This window comes from Melanaphis sacchari, unplaced genomic scaffold (genome assembly GCF_002803265.2).
Source record: "Melanaphis sacchari strain LSU unplaced genomic scaffold, SCAv2.0 Contig33_pilon_pilon, whole genome shotgun sequence".
NCBI classification, from domain to species: Eukaryota; Metazoa; Arthropoda; class Insecta; order Hemiptera; family Aphididae; genus Melanaphis; species Melanaphis sacchari.
In genome coordinates this window covers 1,179,269-1,194,645 of record NW_020271205.1, presented here as the reverse complement: position 1 = coordinate 1,194,645, position 15,377 = coordinate 1,179,269, and the positions used below count along the sequence as shown (strand labels likewise).

General features: G+C 21.9%; 1 protein-coding gene across 1 annotated transcript in view; it reads left to right on the top strand.

The window, feature by feature from the left end:
• The window catches only part of LOC112596681 (probable G-protein coupled receptor CG31760), a gene marked incomplete at its 5' end in the record, with an annotated part of 92,477 nt that overhangs the window by 58,142 nt on the left and 18,958 nt on the right, over positions 1-15,377 (top strand). Inside the window, 5 exon segments of the mRNA XM_025342444.1 lie at positions 722-845; positions 7,547-7,702; positions 9,227-9,427; positions 12,319-12,387; positions 12,550-12,659. Coding sequence (XP_025198229.1) covers positions 722-845; positions 7,547-7,702; positions 9,227-9,427; positions 12,319-12,387; positions 12,550-12,659 — 660 coding nt within the window.

Genomic DNA, 15,377 nt, shown 5'->3' with positions numbered 1-15,377 from the left:
GTGAAAATTGTACAATTATTCATAACTTAGAAAAAAAAAAATTTAACACAATAATAAATGGTCCAGAAAGTTTCATTAAAACGTTCAACAGCCAATTTTATTTTACTCGCATATCAAACTAATATAAATAATAAGTATATTCAATTAAAATGTAAATTTAAGTTGAATAAATGAAGAAAAAAAAAAATCTTAAATTTTAGAGGCAATCCACAAAAATAGTTATATTTAATTTAAAAATATAATCAGAATTCAATTAACGAATGAAAAATTCACAATATTTTGTGGAATTAAATACATACGAGTAATCTTTTAAATATTATATTATGGATTCTAAGAAAATGTTAATTTTTAATTTTTATTTTGAGTCTAACTAATTATATTGTATAAATACTTAACAATTTTAAATTAAAATCATTTTTTCTATAATTCAACAACTAACTTTTAAATTATTGTACAACGAATTCAATTATTAATAACATTTTAGTATTTTTCTGAAGCTAAAAAAAAAACTAATCATGTAGTGTTGTTTTAAAAATTAGCATAATTAAATTTGGTACGCTAATTTGTTATATTTAAGAGATTCCTTTAAACTCGTAATATAAACCTAAGAATGTTTCTAATAATACTAATTGTTTATAACAGGTTGACCCATAAATAATAAATAATATTATAATTATAGTTATATTTTTACTTATAAATACTATTATTTATTTATTTTTAGAGGTACCAGTGGAATTGATATTGATTTGAGAAGAGTTGATATTGATCAGTGCCCTTTGCCACCGGGAAGTAATCATTTCAATATTTTCGCTTCATCTGACAAGTGTAAAAAAGAAACTACTTACGTAAGTTATCATATTATATTGCAATGAACGTTTATTATTCTATTTGTTTTAAATTATTTTTGTCATGATATTTATTAAGTTGTAATTATAAATCTAAATTATTTGTTTGACTCACGACCGTTTAAACTTAAAACAAATAATCATAATAACGTAATATGATATGGTTTAATTTAAATGAGGAAATATAAAAATAAATGATAAAAAAAAAAAAAAAACTTTTAAAACTTTTATTGTATATAATATAATAGACGTATAATAATAAGACACATATAAGTAACTTTTAATTTATTTTTAAATTTACGTCGGAGTATCAATGTATTTAAATTTTTCATTTTTCATTTAAACATGTGTTTCTGAAATCGTCATTTTAACTTTAATTGGTTGTTACCTACTTATTTATTTTTTTTTATTTTTAATTTAATAAATTGTCTGATGTTAGTTTTATACATATATATATAATATATATATATATATATATATACAAAATGTTTTGTTCTATTTGTTAAAATGACATTAACAATAATTAAGATACTTCCGTTATTTTCAATTTTTGTTTTTATTTAATATATCTAATCACAATGGACCTTATAATTTAACTCACCTCTCACTAGTCCCACTTAATTTCGATAAAATATTTTTGGTAAAAATTATTAGTCGGTTTAATACATCCAATTTATGTATATATTTACTCAGAGTAAACAAACTATTAAACCTTATCACTGTTATTGTATAACTAATACTATTTTATTGTTTCCAAAATATATTTAAAGATTGTTTTATTCAAAAAATGTATTAAATAAATGATTTTAAGTCTTACAATCACTTTTAATTATTATTATTTGTTAACAAACAATTATATATATTATACATGTAAACTCTAATACAAGCTTATATAACTTTTTTTATTCAAGTTTAGGATATTTCTGATGAAAACATGAATAATAAATGCTATAAGTTTCATATTAATAATTTGTAGAATTTTTTTGTTTAATAATAAGTAAAATGTATAATATTTGATAATAATAAATTATTGAAATTTTAAGTAAGACATACAAGGAAAAGTTATTTTTTGAATTATCTAACTGAATGTAATCGAAATAGTTTTTTGAATGTAAAAATTCGTCATGTTGAATTAAAACCCAAACCAATATTTTAAAATCACATTCCACTAATCTTGAAATAAGCGGAAGATAAATATTCAACATTCTGCAGTAAAAATGTTAATTCATTTTGTTTGAAGTATATAAGGATACGCCAGAATACATTTATCATATCATTGTAACTTCATCAGGAAGAAAAAAGATTAAAACTATGTAATGTACCAAACAACTTTGAAAAATCAGAAACCTTATCTTCAAAATACATTTTCTCTAAGCGTAAAAACTTACTGATAACAATCAAATATATTTGAGGAAATTTCAAAAATTTATATTTTTAATTCAATATAATGTATACCTACATATTATTATTTTATAACTTTCAAATTTAATATTGCATATAGCTAACACTATTATATAGCTGTATAACTTAATTGGTGAAATGATTTTATCACCCAATTCTTTGTTCTTTTAACCTACGGAATTCTAAGTCTATAGCGAGATTATTTTTCACACACATTACATTAAATCAAATGTAAATTTTACTAACATAAAATAAAATAGCATTTAAAAGTTACTAAATAATAGTTCCAAAGTTGTTTGCATGCATTATTTAAATTCTTTGTGTCTTGACTTTTAGGTGTTACGATTTTTTTTTTTTTTTTTGTTATTATTCATCAATAATCAATAACTTTGAGTATACTTATAACAATATTATAATATTATTTATTATTTGTTAAAAATAATTTTATAAATTCTTATAAGTTTTCTTATTTAGGATCGGCAACTAAGGTCATTAGCTATGGATAGGACAGTATATTTTTTGTGTAAAGTTAGTTTGTTAAGTTTAGTTAGTACGGTTGGAACACGTGTGTGTATGTGTGTGCGTCATGGATTCGTTACTAAGAACTCGGGTGGTCACCCATCCTAGAGTTAGCGACGCCGGCCGATGCTTAACCACAAAACACATTAGTGATGAGGCCAACCACCACCCCACACCAAGTCACCTAATATATTATTGTACTTTATTTAAAGCTGCTTTTAAAAATAATAAGACCTATATTATGACATAACTCACTGTTAACAACTGATTATTATAGTTAATACCATTAAGTGTATTAATAGTATCTAGATTCAGTTATAACAATATTACCTATACTAATTACTATACGCAAAATAATTTAATTTTATACAATTCATTCATATTTAAAATCAAATTAATCACTAAAATAAAAATATAATATAACATGTTAACCTAATTGATGAATATGCATTTCTAGTTTGTTTATGGCTTAAATATTGTACACTTAAAATATTATTATTTTTAGAAATGAGAAACTATGCGTTTAAATACACATCGATTTAATGAAAATCGGAAGCACTAAACTATAGATGTGTTTGTCATGTATATCTGTGTGTGCGTGTGAGTGTCCTCAGATTTTTACAGTTTCTTATTTTTCTACGTATTTATTGGCTTAGCTACATAGTCGTTCTTTATCATTTCACTATTTGCGTTATTAGTTGAAAAATGACAGATAACAGATAATTTTTTCGTCAATGTTTTTTTTTTTATTATTCAAAAATTTTCTGAATTCAGTAGTGATAAGAACTGTTAAATTTATCAAATTTTTTTTGAAAAATATTAAAAGACATTTTGTTACCTTTTAAATATGTTTTATTTACCCTTATCTTTGCCAAATAAATGTTTTCTTAAATTCATCTTTTATTTGTCTTTTCAAAAATTGTAATTACTTATTAATATATTTTTGATACATTTACAGCAATTTTATAAACTACGAAAACAATTTATTTTAAATGTATCTGAAAACATAAAATACCAACTAGCTAGTTAGCTATACATTAGTTTAGTACATAAAACTAAGGCACTAGTTTACATAACTAACATATTATACAAAACATGTATAATGCATGGCATTAAAATATTTATACCGGATAACTAATTTAACTCGATTCAGTTGATTTAAACAATTATTATTCAACTGTATACCACTGTATTATTTAAAAAAAAGTTTTAAATTTATACTCCGTATATTTAATTTTAATTTTTTTAAATTGAATAAAATTAAAGGTTCGTGAGGGGACAACCGTTAGTTATGGAAGCGAAGCCCTTGGGGGTTAGAACAAGCCTCTGGGAGGCTTTGAGCTCAGATAGTTTGTTATTAAAGTGAGCTAAGGGCAAAACCATTAGTTTTTGTAATAGTTAAATAATTATTGTAACATAAACATATATACTCTATGTTAAGAATTCTATGTACATTAAAAATAGATGATACTCCACAAAATTGTGCAAGTATTTTTTTGACGAATTAACATTATTTTAGTCCAATATTTTACAGGAAATTTCATTAATATATTTTTTTGTTTAGACATTAATATCAAATAATATACTTACAAATACTACTCTCTTGAATAATTTATATTATATTAACATATATAACCACAAGTTTTATTAAAACATTACTTAATAGTTATTAAAAAATAATTTACACACTAGTAATGCTGTACTCAGCATTTCCAAAATACAACTTCAAGCTTGGGAGCTATATATTTATATGTGTCAATAAATTCAAATTTTTAGTTTAACATAAGTTCAGAATCATTATATTGTGAATCTAAAAGTTAGTTTCAGAATATTTAAAGTTAGACATAAGAATCAGAGCATTTTACTATGATAAATATATATACCTCAGGGGAATGTATTTGGTTCCGATATACTCTTTCTTTATAATTTTTAGGTACCGATTTTTATGTACTCAGTGAATATATTATGTTTTTTTTAGTTTATTTATGTATACCGCAATATAGTGACACTTCAAAACATCATGTTCAAATAACAATACCCTCAAAATTCAGTAGTTAAGTAAAATATTACTTAATGATGAGTATTTAATTCATCTTAAAATAATTATCATGTTAAATCCAAAAATGTTCTTGTACAATGCATTCTATAAATTTATTAAAAAATATATTTTCATGACAGTGGTACTGATTATATATATAAACAAAATAGTTATTAGTTAATTTATTGTTATTATTATTTAAAAAAAATAAAAATATTAAAAGAATAATATTTTACTTGATTTCTTATAAATCACTTATATTAGTATTATATGTGAATATCATGAACATTATAATAATTATTATTTATTTAAAATTAATACATAAGTATATTAGTTGTGGTTAAAACTCTGAATTGATTAAATATCATACATTTTCAGGAAAATTAGGTAATATTAACTTACAATGTTTTTAAAAATGATGATTTTTATTTTTTTACTGATAAGTTATTTCCTTAACCATCACATGATAGCTTGCAGTAACGGTTTCTGGAAATAAACTTGGAAGAAGCATATTTTTTTTTTTTTTTGATTTTTAATTTAGGGAGATTTTCTCTAAATTGAATTGAAATCAATTAATTTAAGTTATCGATAGTTGTCGATAGAAATTGATCCGTTAGAATTTGAATTACTTTTGGATTGTATGTGTCATTTTATCGAATTATTAGTGATTCGTGATAAATTATAGACTATATATCGATGGATTGTGACATAATTGAGTATATTAAGTTTAATACCTATTATATAAGACATGTTACCAGCAATTATTAGATATTATGTATTGTGAGTAAAAAATAATATATTTCAACGAAATTAATACTCTATACGTATAACTACTTCAGGAAAATTGTAATATATAATAAATTATCAACAGATAGAGCTGGATAATTCTTATGATGTGAATTAAAAAAAAAGTACAATTACGTAATATGTTATAGTAAAAATACAAAAAAAGCGTAATAGTACATATTACACACAATGCAGACTATAGTCATAACATGATCGAACACCGAGTTTCCAAATAATACATTTTTAAATAAGTGTCAAAAATATTGTGTGTTTAAATAGGTAAATATTTCGAATAGTTTCACTGATTAGTAATTATTTAAAACCATTCTTAGGTTATAATCAAAGCTACTGTACCTACTAGTTTTGCAAATGTTTTAATTTTATTTTCGTTTTTTTTAAATATTTATTTAAATGGTTTTATTAATATTATAATGATTAATAATTATTATTACATACTTCTGTGTATTTACAATGTTCATAAAGAATTTTAAAATTAATTTTTTTTAAATTTCAAGAATTTTGTGTTTCACAAATAGTTGTTTTAAATTTTAATTTAAAATATTTAAATTTATTTTTAATAAGACTTATTGCATGAAAGCAATTGTTTATTTGATAACGTTTAACAATTTAGTAATTTGATTACTAATGGCTGCCATAAACGGTCTTTTTTTTACAATTGTTTGCATATATTTCCAATATTTACTTTCATGGAATTCAAAACTTTCTTACGTGTTTCATGTAATTAGAATAAAAATTAATTTATATTAATTATTAATTCACTATGGTTGTTATTAAACCATTTAATTTAATATGCCATATTAGAGCAACACAACAATACATAAATAGTACTATCCAATAATATCCTATTTAATACCGACGAGCAAAATATATTGGTGTAGGAACTTAGATATAAACTAAATCAGATGATCTAAACTATCTAACTATAGCCTGTTGATGGGATTTGAGCTTTAACAGCAATCATAATGGTAAGAGTTGCGTATCAATAAACCGTTTCCTTAAAAAAAAAAAAAATAACTTTTCTTAATTTTGGGATCTTGTGTTGGAGACCTAAGTTGAGTGCCACTTTTTCGATCACTTTACCTCACATGTATAAAATTGAAATACATATAATTTAAAATATAAACATTTTATAAAACCGTGATTACAGTGATCACATAGATCATAGAACAATCACCGCTGAAGAATCTCTTTTTTACTTCTCATATTTTTTATATAACTATTATCATAGATTAACCTAGTTTCATATGTTGATATACTAAACTATTATTAACCAACTAATATTTACTGACTAAAACTTATTATTTATTATTAAACGTACTGGTATATAATGCGCATAGTTAAATAATCATATATCGAGCACGGTATTCATTGGATAAATATTATCAATATTATAAATAAAAAAAATGTAATGCCTCAATTTTTTATAATATATTCCAGACTTAAAACATTACACATAACATTCAAGCGTATGCAATTTCCAAGACAAATTTTAATTCTTTAAGGTTTCTAATACGTAGTTAATAGACCGAAACTTATTCAGTTTTTAGAGTTTTTTGTATTTATAAAAATTAACTTTTTAATACTAACTAGTGAATCAGTATGTATACTTTTGCAGACAATTTCACTTGAAACCAAAAAATGTAAATACTATATGATAAAATATATTTGATATAGTATTCTTTCATTTATATGATATAAATTATTGATTAATAATGAATTATGGTTTTGGTTAAAAATATTTGTAGCATACACTTAATTTACTATATTAATTAAGACATATAATTGTATTACGTTAAAAGAAATAGTTCAGTATATGAACAAATTGTTAATTTTAAACATTAATTGTTCACACCATCAATAACTGATACGGTTATATCATTATTGTACATTATTATGTTTATCGAATTGTTTTCTTTTTTTTTTCTTTTCTTTTTAGTGTGTACCTATTTCGGGTTTGGGGTTTCGAAGAGGCAGTTATAAGTGTATGTGCCGTCGAGGTTATTATTTTCCCGCACCCAAATACGTAGGTCATCCCGGAACTCGGTATTTCAATGGAGTCATTATTGAAGAAGAATATGAAAAACTAATGCAGGTACGTATTTAATAAATATTGCATGTATTTGAATGTATATAGACACAGTATATCACACATGTATAATATTTAATAATAATATTTCATATGTTTATGTAATTTCACCTTTAAATTCTAATCTTTTTCGTATAATTGATGAACTTATTTTTTTTTACATCACGTATCTACAAAATATCGATAATATTTTATGAAATAAATTCAGAAATTTAGTATAAAAAAACTCGTTCTATTATCTCAAGAAAAATGTATATACACAGATACATATTAAAATTAATAAGAAAAATAGAATTTAAATTATCACTATTAGACTTTATACATTTTAACTAAAAAGTAAAAATAATTTACAAAAACAATTATACATTTTAGTTAACTATTCAATAAATACCTATAATGAATAAATAAATAAATGCATGAATAATAAATAGAAATTAAAAACAAGCAATATAAATTTTGCAGGACCATAAAATGCAATCAATCACTACAAATTATTAAAATAAAAAAAAATATTCTATTCATAAAATTTAAAATTTAAAATATATAATTTCATTATTTGTCTGAGTAATTTACCGGCCTTAAAAAAACTATATTATTTTATTGAAAAAAGTAATATAATCTGTGCTCAAAAAGAACGTCATATTAAAAGAATTACTATTAATGTGTAAAAAAAAAAATCCATAAATTATCTAACTAAATGCATGTGTTGTTGATTCTTATGTTTCAATTATTACCTATTACTTTTTTACTTATAATACATTTGGAATTTTAATTCATAATTTATTTAAATAAATAGTTTTAAACTATAGTTAAATCGTCTTAAATGATTTAACAATGATAATAGAACAAGTATCGTATTACCTAAAATATCTGTATCAGTTTCATGAAGTTATGAATATTATGTAATTAAAATGTATATATAGTTAACAAAGTTACCTTTCGTGTTTTTTTTTTTTCTATTGGTTATTTTGCTTCAATATCAAACATTATTATCATTCTATTATTATGTATTGAGTTTAAATTTTTCATAATTTTTGATCATCAAAACGTCAAATGTATTCCATAAATGCGATTAATTTCAAAGTGATTATTTCAATTTTCTGTTCTTATTTTATCAAACCTAACAAAGTTAATAAAACAATATTTATCTTAACGTTTTGTCTTAACTGATGGCATCAAAACTATATTTTAAAACAAAGCCTTTTGTATTTTGAAATAGCAACAAAATTGTTCACTATGTGTGATTTCCGCAACATTTAAAACATAATAATATATGTATTTAAAATAAATACGGATTTGAGCTCGTGGGAAATATTAATACTATATATCAAAATATTTAATGCAATTTATTCAATAATATTATACAACAATACGAAACGAGTGATATTTTATGTTTTTGTTTCGGGATCTACCTACCTTTATAATATTATTATTTTATCGACGATAATATAGTTCTAAAGTTGTAGTTATATTCGTTAACAAAACGCGCTTAGATTAAAAGCGTACTTTTTTATTTGTATTTATCAACAGGGAAAACCAAACAACTACAGCCAAAATAGCATGTTTGAGTGTTTGCAATGTGCTGAAGGATGCGACGAGTGCATTGACTCCAGTCCTTGCATAGCGTCCTTAAACTGGGTACTTCGTTCAATCATACTAGTGCTCTCTCTGGTGATTATAGGGTGCCTTCCGCTGGTCGTGTTCTTCACCTGGAAATACGGACATCTAAAAGTAATCGAGTGCACTGATACATCATATAATGACTTAGTGTTGTTATTATTATTTATTTATTTATGGACCAATATGTGTTGAATGTTTAAATATTTGTAATAACTGAAACATTCTTATTAATAGAAACATAAATACTAAAATACTATGCTGGAAACCTTTTTATCACAAAAATACAATATTTATATTTATACTATAATATAGAACGAAAACAAAACAAAGAAACATTTATACATAAACATATTTAAATTTATACAAATGGAATACATTTTAATGTTAATAAATTAAATACACGTAGATTGAAGAAGGAAATTGGAAGAAATATTGGAATAATAATAATGTAATTTCTTATGCTTATCATTTAAACTATTAAAACTGTTTTCAAATTTATAATGTACGATTGTTATTGTTATACGATATTAAGATCATATATTAGTTTATTATAATGTATAAAAAGAGGCTCCTTTACGTTTATAATAGAATAAAAGATAAAGTAAGGATTATAAAGAAAGATAATGGTTACTAAAATAAATATTTTTTACTAAAATCCAAAAACCATAAAATAAGTTATTTTGTTATACTTTCTTAAAAAATATTATTCACATGGATTTAAAACTTCTATTTATATTAATTTATTTTGGTATACACAGTAACATTTTCAAAGTATTTAGATTAATTTAAACTACTTTTTATTCATACCACTAACGTGTTTACACATCATATCATTCTAAATTATTAGGTGCTAATTTAGAAGTTAACATCAATTTTAACATAGTTATCCTTTTTATAATAATTATTTACACAATAAATGGAAAAAAAATTAATTTTACCAACAGTATTATTAATAGTTAAATATATTATAAAAATATACTTAGTTATATAGGCTGACTTACCATTTCCGTTCAAAACCATATTTTCTATAGATTTATTTATTATTGCATTAAAGATTAACACTTCTATTACAATGACTTATTTAATAACAGTTTTATCACTGAGATTATTGTTTCTAACTTGAGAAATAATATGTTTCTTAGATCAATTTTTACGATTTTGATTTATTCTAATAAAATGTTTTATTTAAATAAACAACTTAATATTGACTGTTTAAATATTAATAAGAAAAACTTGTGGGATGCACAATAAAGTACACCTCGGTCTCAAGATTATAATTTATACATTTATTGGATTCTATGTATAACATGTTATTTTTGTAAGTTAATCAACAATATGATTTGTAATCATGCAAAATAGATTAATAGCTTAGATTAGTCTTTAGTTAAGTGTATGATAAATGTGTAATAGAAAAATAAAGTTCAATTAATGTATAAAATATTAAAATACTTAAAATACTTCATGATTTTTCGTTACTTATTATCGCTTGGTTTATGAATACTCACAAAAAAAAAAAGTATCATTAGTTCCTTAAAATATATTTGTCGATTTAGTTTTTTACAAACACAAATCAATCAATAAAGTTATAAATTTAAAAGTTCTTAAATGTTTTTAAACTGAAATTATTTGACAAACATTTCATTCGTTTTATCTATCAAAACTGAAGATAATACACCAAAACTGACGATGGAAGTGTTTTGTTTATAATGATAAATTATTGTATGCTCAAAGTTACATTTCTATATTCTTTGGAATTTTTCCATCTAATATAAGACATAATAATATAATGTTATATACTAAAAATTACAACATGTATAGTCATTATTTTAAAATTGTGTATCTAAAAATATGCATTATTAAGTTAAGGGCAACTATCAATTATTATTACCCATCACACTGTAATAATAATTATTTATACATTACTTTTTGAAATTGAAAGGAAATCGATAAATCATCATAATAAAATTATTATAAATTATTCATATTTAAACGGTTTTATTAATTATTATTAAATTTATAAGCAAGTTTTTTTTTTTTTTAATATAACATATATATATTATTATTTTTTAATAGCAAATTGCTATTAATATAAATATTTAATAAGCTTAGTAAAATTTCAACTAAACGTCTGACTATAAAATAGATAAAATGCACATATTAATAAATAAAATAAATAATTGAGGTCTAAAAAGTTGTCTTTAAAGAAAAAAACAGCTAATTATTCATTAGTTCAAAATAAATGAAAAATACAACTTTTGGGAAGGTATATTTTTATTTTCAAAATATTTGTTATCGTTTATATTTTATTAAACTTTAAAACAAGTCATTGTTTTCTAACAAAGGAAATATAAAAATCAAAACTTATTATGGTCTATGAATAAATTTATAAGTGAAATATTATTACTGATGAATAATTTTGAATAAAATAAATTATAGCTCAATAGTTATATAGTTGTATGATTAAAATATGTTATATTAAATATAATATATAAACAACACTTAGTGTATTTAAGAGTATTTGAACTAATATTTATAAAAAAATAAATAAAAATAAAATCGTAGTACCCATAATCTAAACGAATATATTTTTAGATACATATTTTCTGAATTAAATATAAATATGTAATAAATAATAATTTATAATATTATATAGCTCGCCAATAATACAACAAAATCACAATATAAAATGAAAACAACCATATCTTAAAATACATTGTACATAGTTTTTATTGATACAAAAATAATTTAATCATTATTTATTCATAAAAATGTTGACTATTTTAAAGTTGTGTTTAATTTTTCATAATATACCAGGTACGTTTCTGATGTAAAAGAAGCTTGATCATTGTGTAAATAACAACAATTTTTAACATTAAAATCCTTTTTCTATACGATTATTTTAATACAATAGTAACCATATTATTTATTTATTATAAACTTGGATATTTGGATAATAAATCGTTGCTAATAATACAATGCTTATATTATTTTCAATATTATAGGTTGTTCGAGCAGCTAGTCCTGCACTTCTAAGAGTTATTGCTCTTGGAGCGTTTTTCATCTATGCTACGGTAAGTCATAAGTCATAACAATTTAGTTACATCGTTCACAATAATCAGTCTACATTAAATAAATTGGATTATACGATAAATAAAATATATCAGTACAAATTTAAATAAATCATTCCTTACAACTTTAATTTTATAATAATTATTACTACATACATTTTATAGATGATTGTGATGTATCCAAAACCAAATATGATAACTTGTATTGCTCGTGTTTGGCTTCGAGAAATTGGATTTTCACTCACCTATGGAGCTTTAATGCTTAAGACATGGAGGTAAGTTAAATAGTGTTTCAAAAACAACTTAAATTATGTTATGGATAGCTAAAAATTAGTACATAATTATAATATAATAGTTTTTAAACACATTTAATTTGTAATATATATATATATATATGTGTGTGTGTGTGTGTTACGGTAAATTATGTTAAATGGATATTAACGTTATTCACCGGTTATTAACATTATTTACCAAATACATAGATAATTGATGTTATAAATCAGATATGCGCATGAATCTCAAATACTACAATTTGAAAAATTATGTAGGTAGGTACCCAGGTATTTTTAAAAATAGAAAAAAATGCATTATTATTTTTTATTTATTTTTACAAGTTTTACTCCCATGACATTTAATATAACATAATTTTTCAGTCCCAAGGTAGGCATAATGCTTATTATTATTACAACTAGTCTTGCAATGACATCTCTGGTACCTTTGAGGGCCCGCAACCGAATTATTACTAGCTATTTCCCTCAGTGTCAACTGTCTACCATCTGCTTATTTTATCACATTGTCTATGTCTAATAGATTTTATTAGCAAATAGCTATTTCTTGGCATGTGAAATAGGATTTAAAAAAACTATATTCCGTATCTATAAAATAATAAAACAAATTTTAATTGTATTAGTATATTTTTTCATTAATAATTAATTTACAGAGTTTGTATAAGTCATGTTCAACTTAGGTGACAACTGCTAGTATATTTTGCATAGAATCACGAGCCCTATCAACGTTCAGTATAAATTATAAATACACATAAAGTTATGCCTATTTCAAGCTGAGGAAACTTATCTTTAGAAAGTTTCATCATTTCCTCTCCTTGTTTTTCTAATTTTTTTTTTTTTTTTTTGATTATTTACATGCAATACAAATATTTTCTTGACAATCATCAAAAAAATATTTAAAATAATTTTTAAATATTTATATTTTAGTTTTATTTGTGTTATATTTAAAATTCCAAAAATTATCGTTAAATAATTAAAAATTATTTAAGTACCAAGTTCCGATTTTTTTTCTGTGATTTCTATGATTTAATTTCCGATTTTGTCTTCTTTGGTGATTGGTTCTTTGGTTATATTTTTAAATCTTCCGCAATGACCTCTTTTATTTTATAATCAGATCAAAATTTCCCAAATTATACGGTTATTAACGTTATTCACTAGAAAATAATGATAATTCCCACATTCGTAAGTAAATAACGTTAATAACTGGTGAATAATATATAACATCATTTTCTGTAATATATATATATATATATATACATATATTAAAACGAATTTAATACAGAATCAAATTTTTCATATTTCATATTTATAGATTGATCGCCTACAAATTAAAACTTTAAGTATATATTATTTATAATTTAAAAAAATGTATTACAATTATTAATATGATAAATAATAATATTATATAATATAATATAGAAAATTTAATTAAAATTAATGTTCATATTGTGCTGTTATGTATCAGTTAAGCAAAATTATAAGCTCAAGAATATGATAACTAGTGTAGGTAAAATTGTTTCATAAATTGTTTAAATAATGATTTAATTATATTTAAACATGAAATGTATTTAGCGTACAGACTCATAGGTCTCATGCTATTTTTTATTCTACATTTTTAATTTTATATAAACGTATGAAAGTATTTATTTATCTATCATTATAAACATCTTATTGAGTAAAATTACAAATATTTTATAATTTCAAATCATATAAATTAAATTAACAACATAATTTCAAGTATAATTTATATAATTTAAATTTAATAAAAAATATTTGTAATATATTAAAATTATATTAATCTATTAATAATTCTCATTAAATTATATAAAATATTTAATTACCAAAATCACAGTTTTCGACTTAGTTGTAGAAAGCCAACATAATATGATTTATAAGACTATTAATATATATATATAATTTATTGTTTTAAATTGTATAGAAAGTAGCAGAGGTACTTTTATTAAAAGACGGGACTTAACACTTGATTTTTTCTGATAATTCCAGTATATCAAATATTCTAATTATAAATTTACATAATATAAATCTAATATCAGCCATTATGCACCTATTTTATAGTGACTCAACTCCACAAAAAATATCAACTTCACTAAAAGAACAATTTGAAACCTATTTTATTACTTAATAGAAATTTACGATATTCTATGGGAACTTTTATTAAAGTTTAATATTATATATGATTTTCAAAGTTTGAATAAGAAACAATCTACATACATAAAGTGTAAGTTCACAGGTAGATTCGTTTTTATGTTTTTGAGAATTTTGTAAATCGTTAAGTTTTACCTAAAAGTTATTTTTAATAAAATGTCTAAATCATACAACTTAGTACCTGCATCTTTTAAACTTAATATCAAGAATTATTAAAAACATGTACTTAAATATATATTATTATTATATATACATACTCAAATAAATAAATAAATATTGTTTAAAATAGAATATTAAAATGTATTATTATTTATTTAAATAATTTTAAAATTAGCATAAAATACCAGTTTGAGAACTTTTAAGGTTTTGAATTGATTATATTATATTTTTACATTAATGACATTAATTACTTTGAAATATTATTTTACTCTGGATATTATATTATAAGTTAATTTACTGAGATAACTGTATTTTTGATCACAAATGTGGTTAATTAATAAAAATATAACTGTTATAGCCTTCATATTATATATATATGCG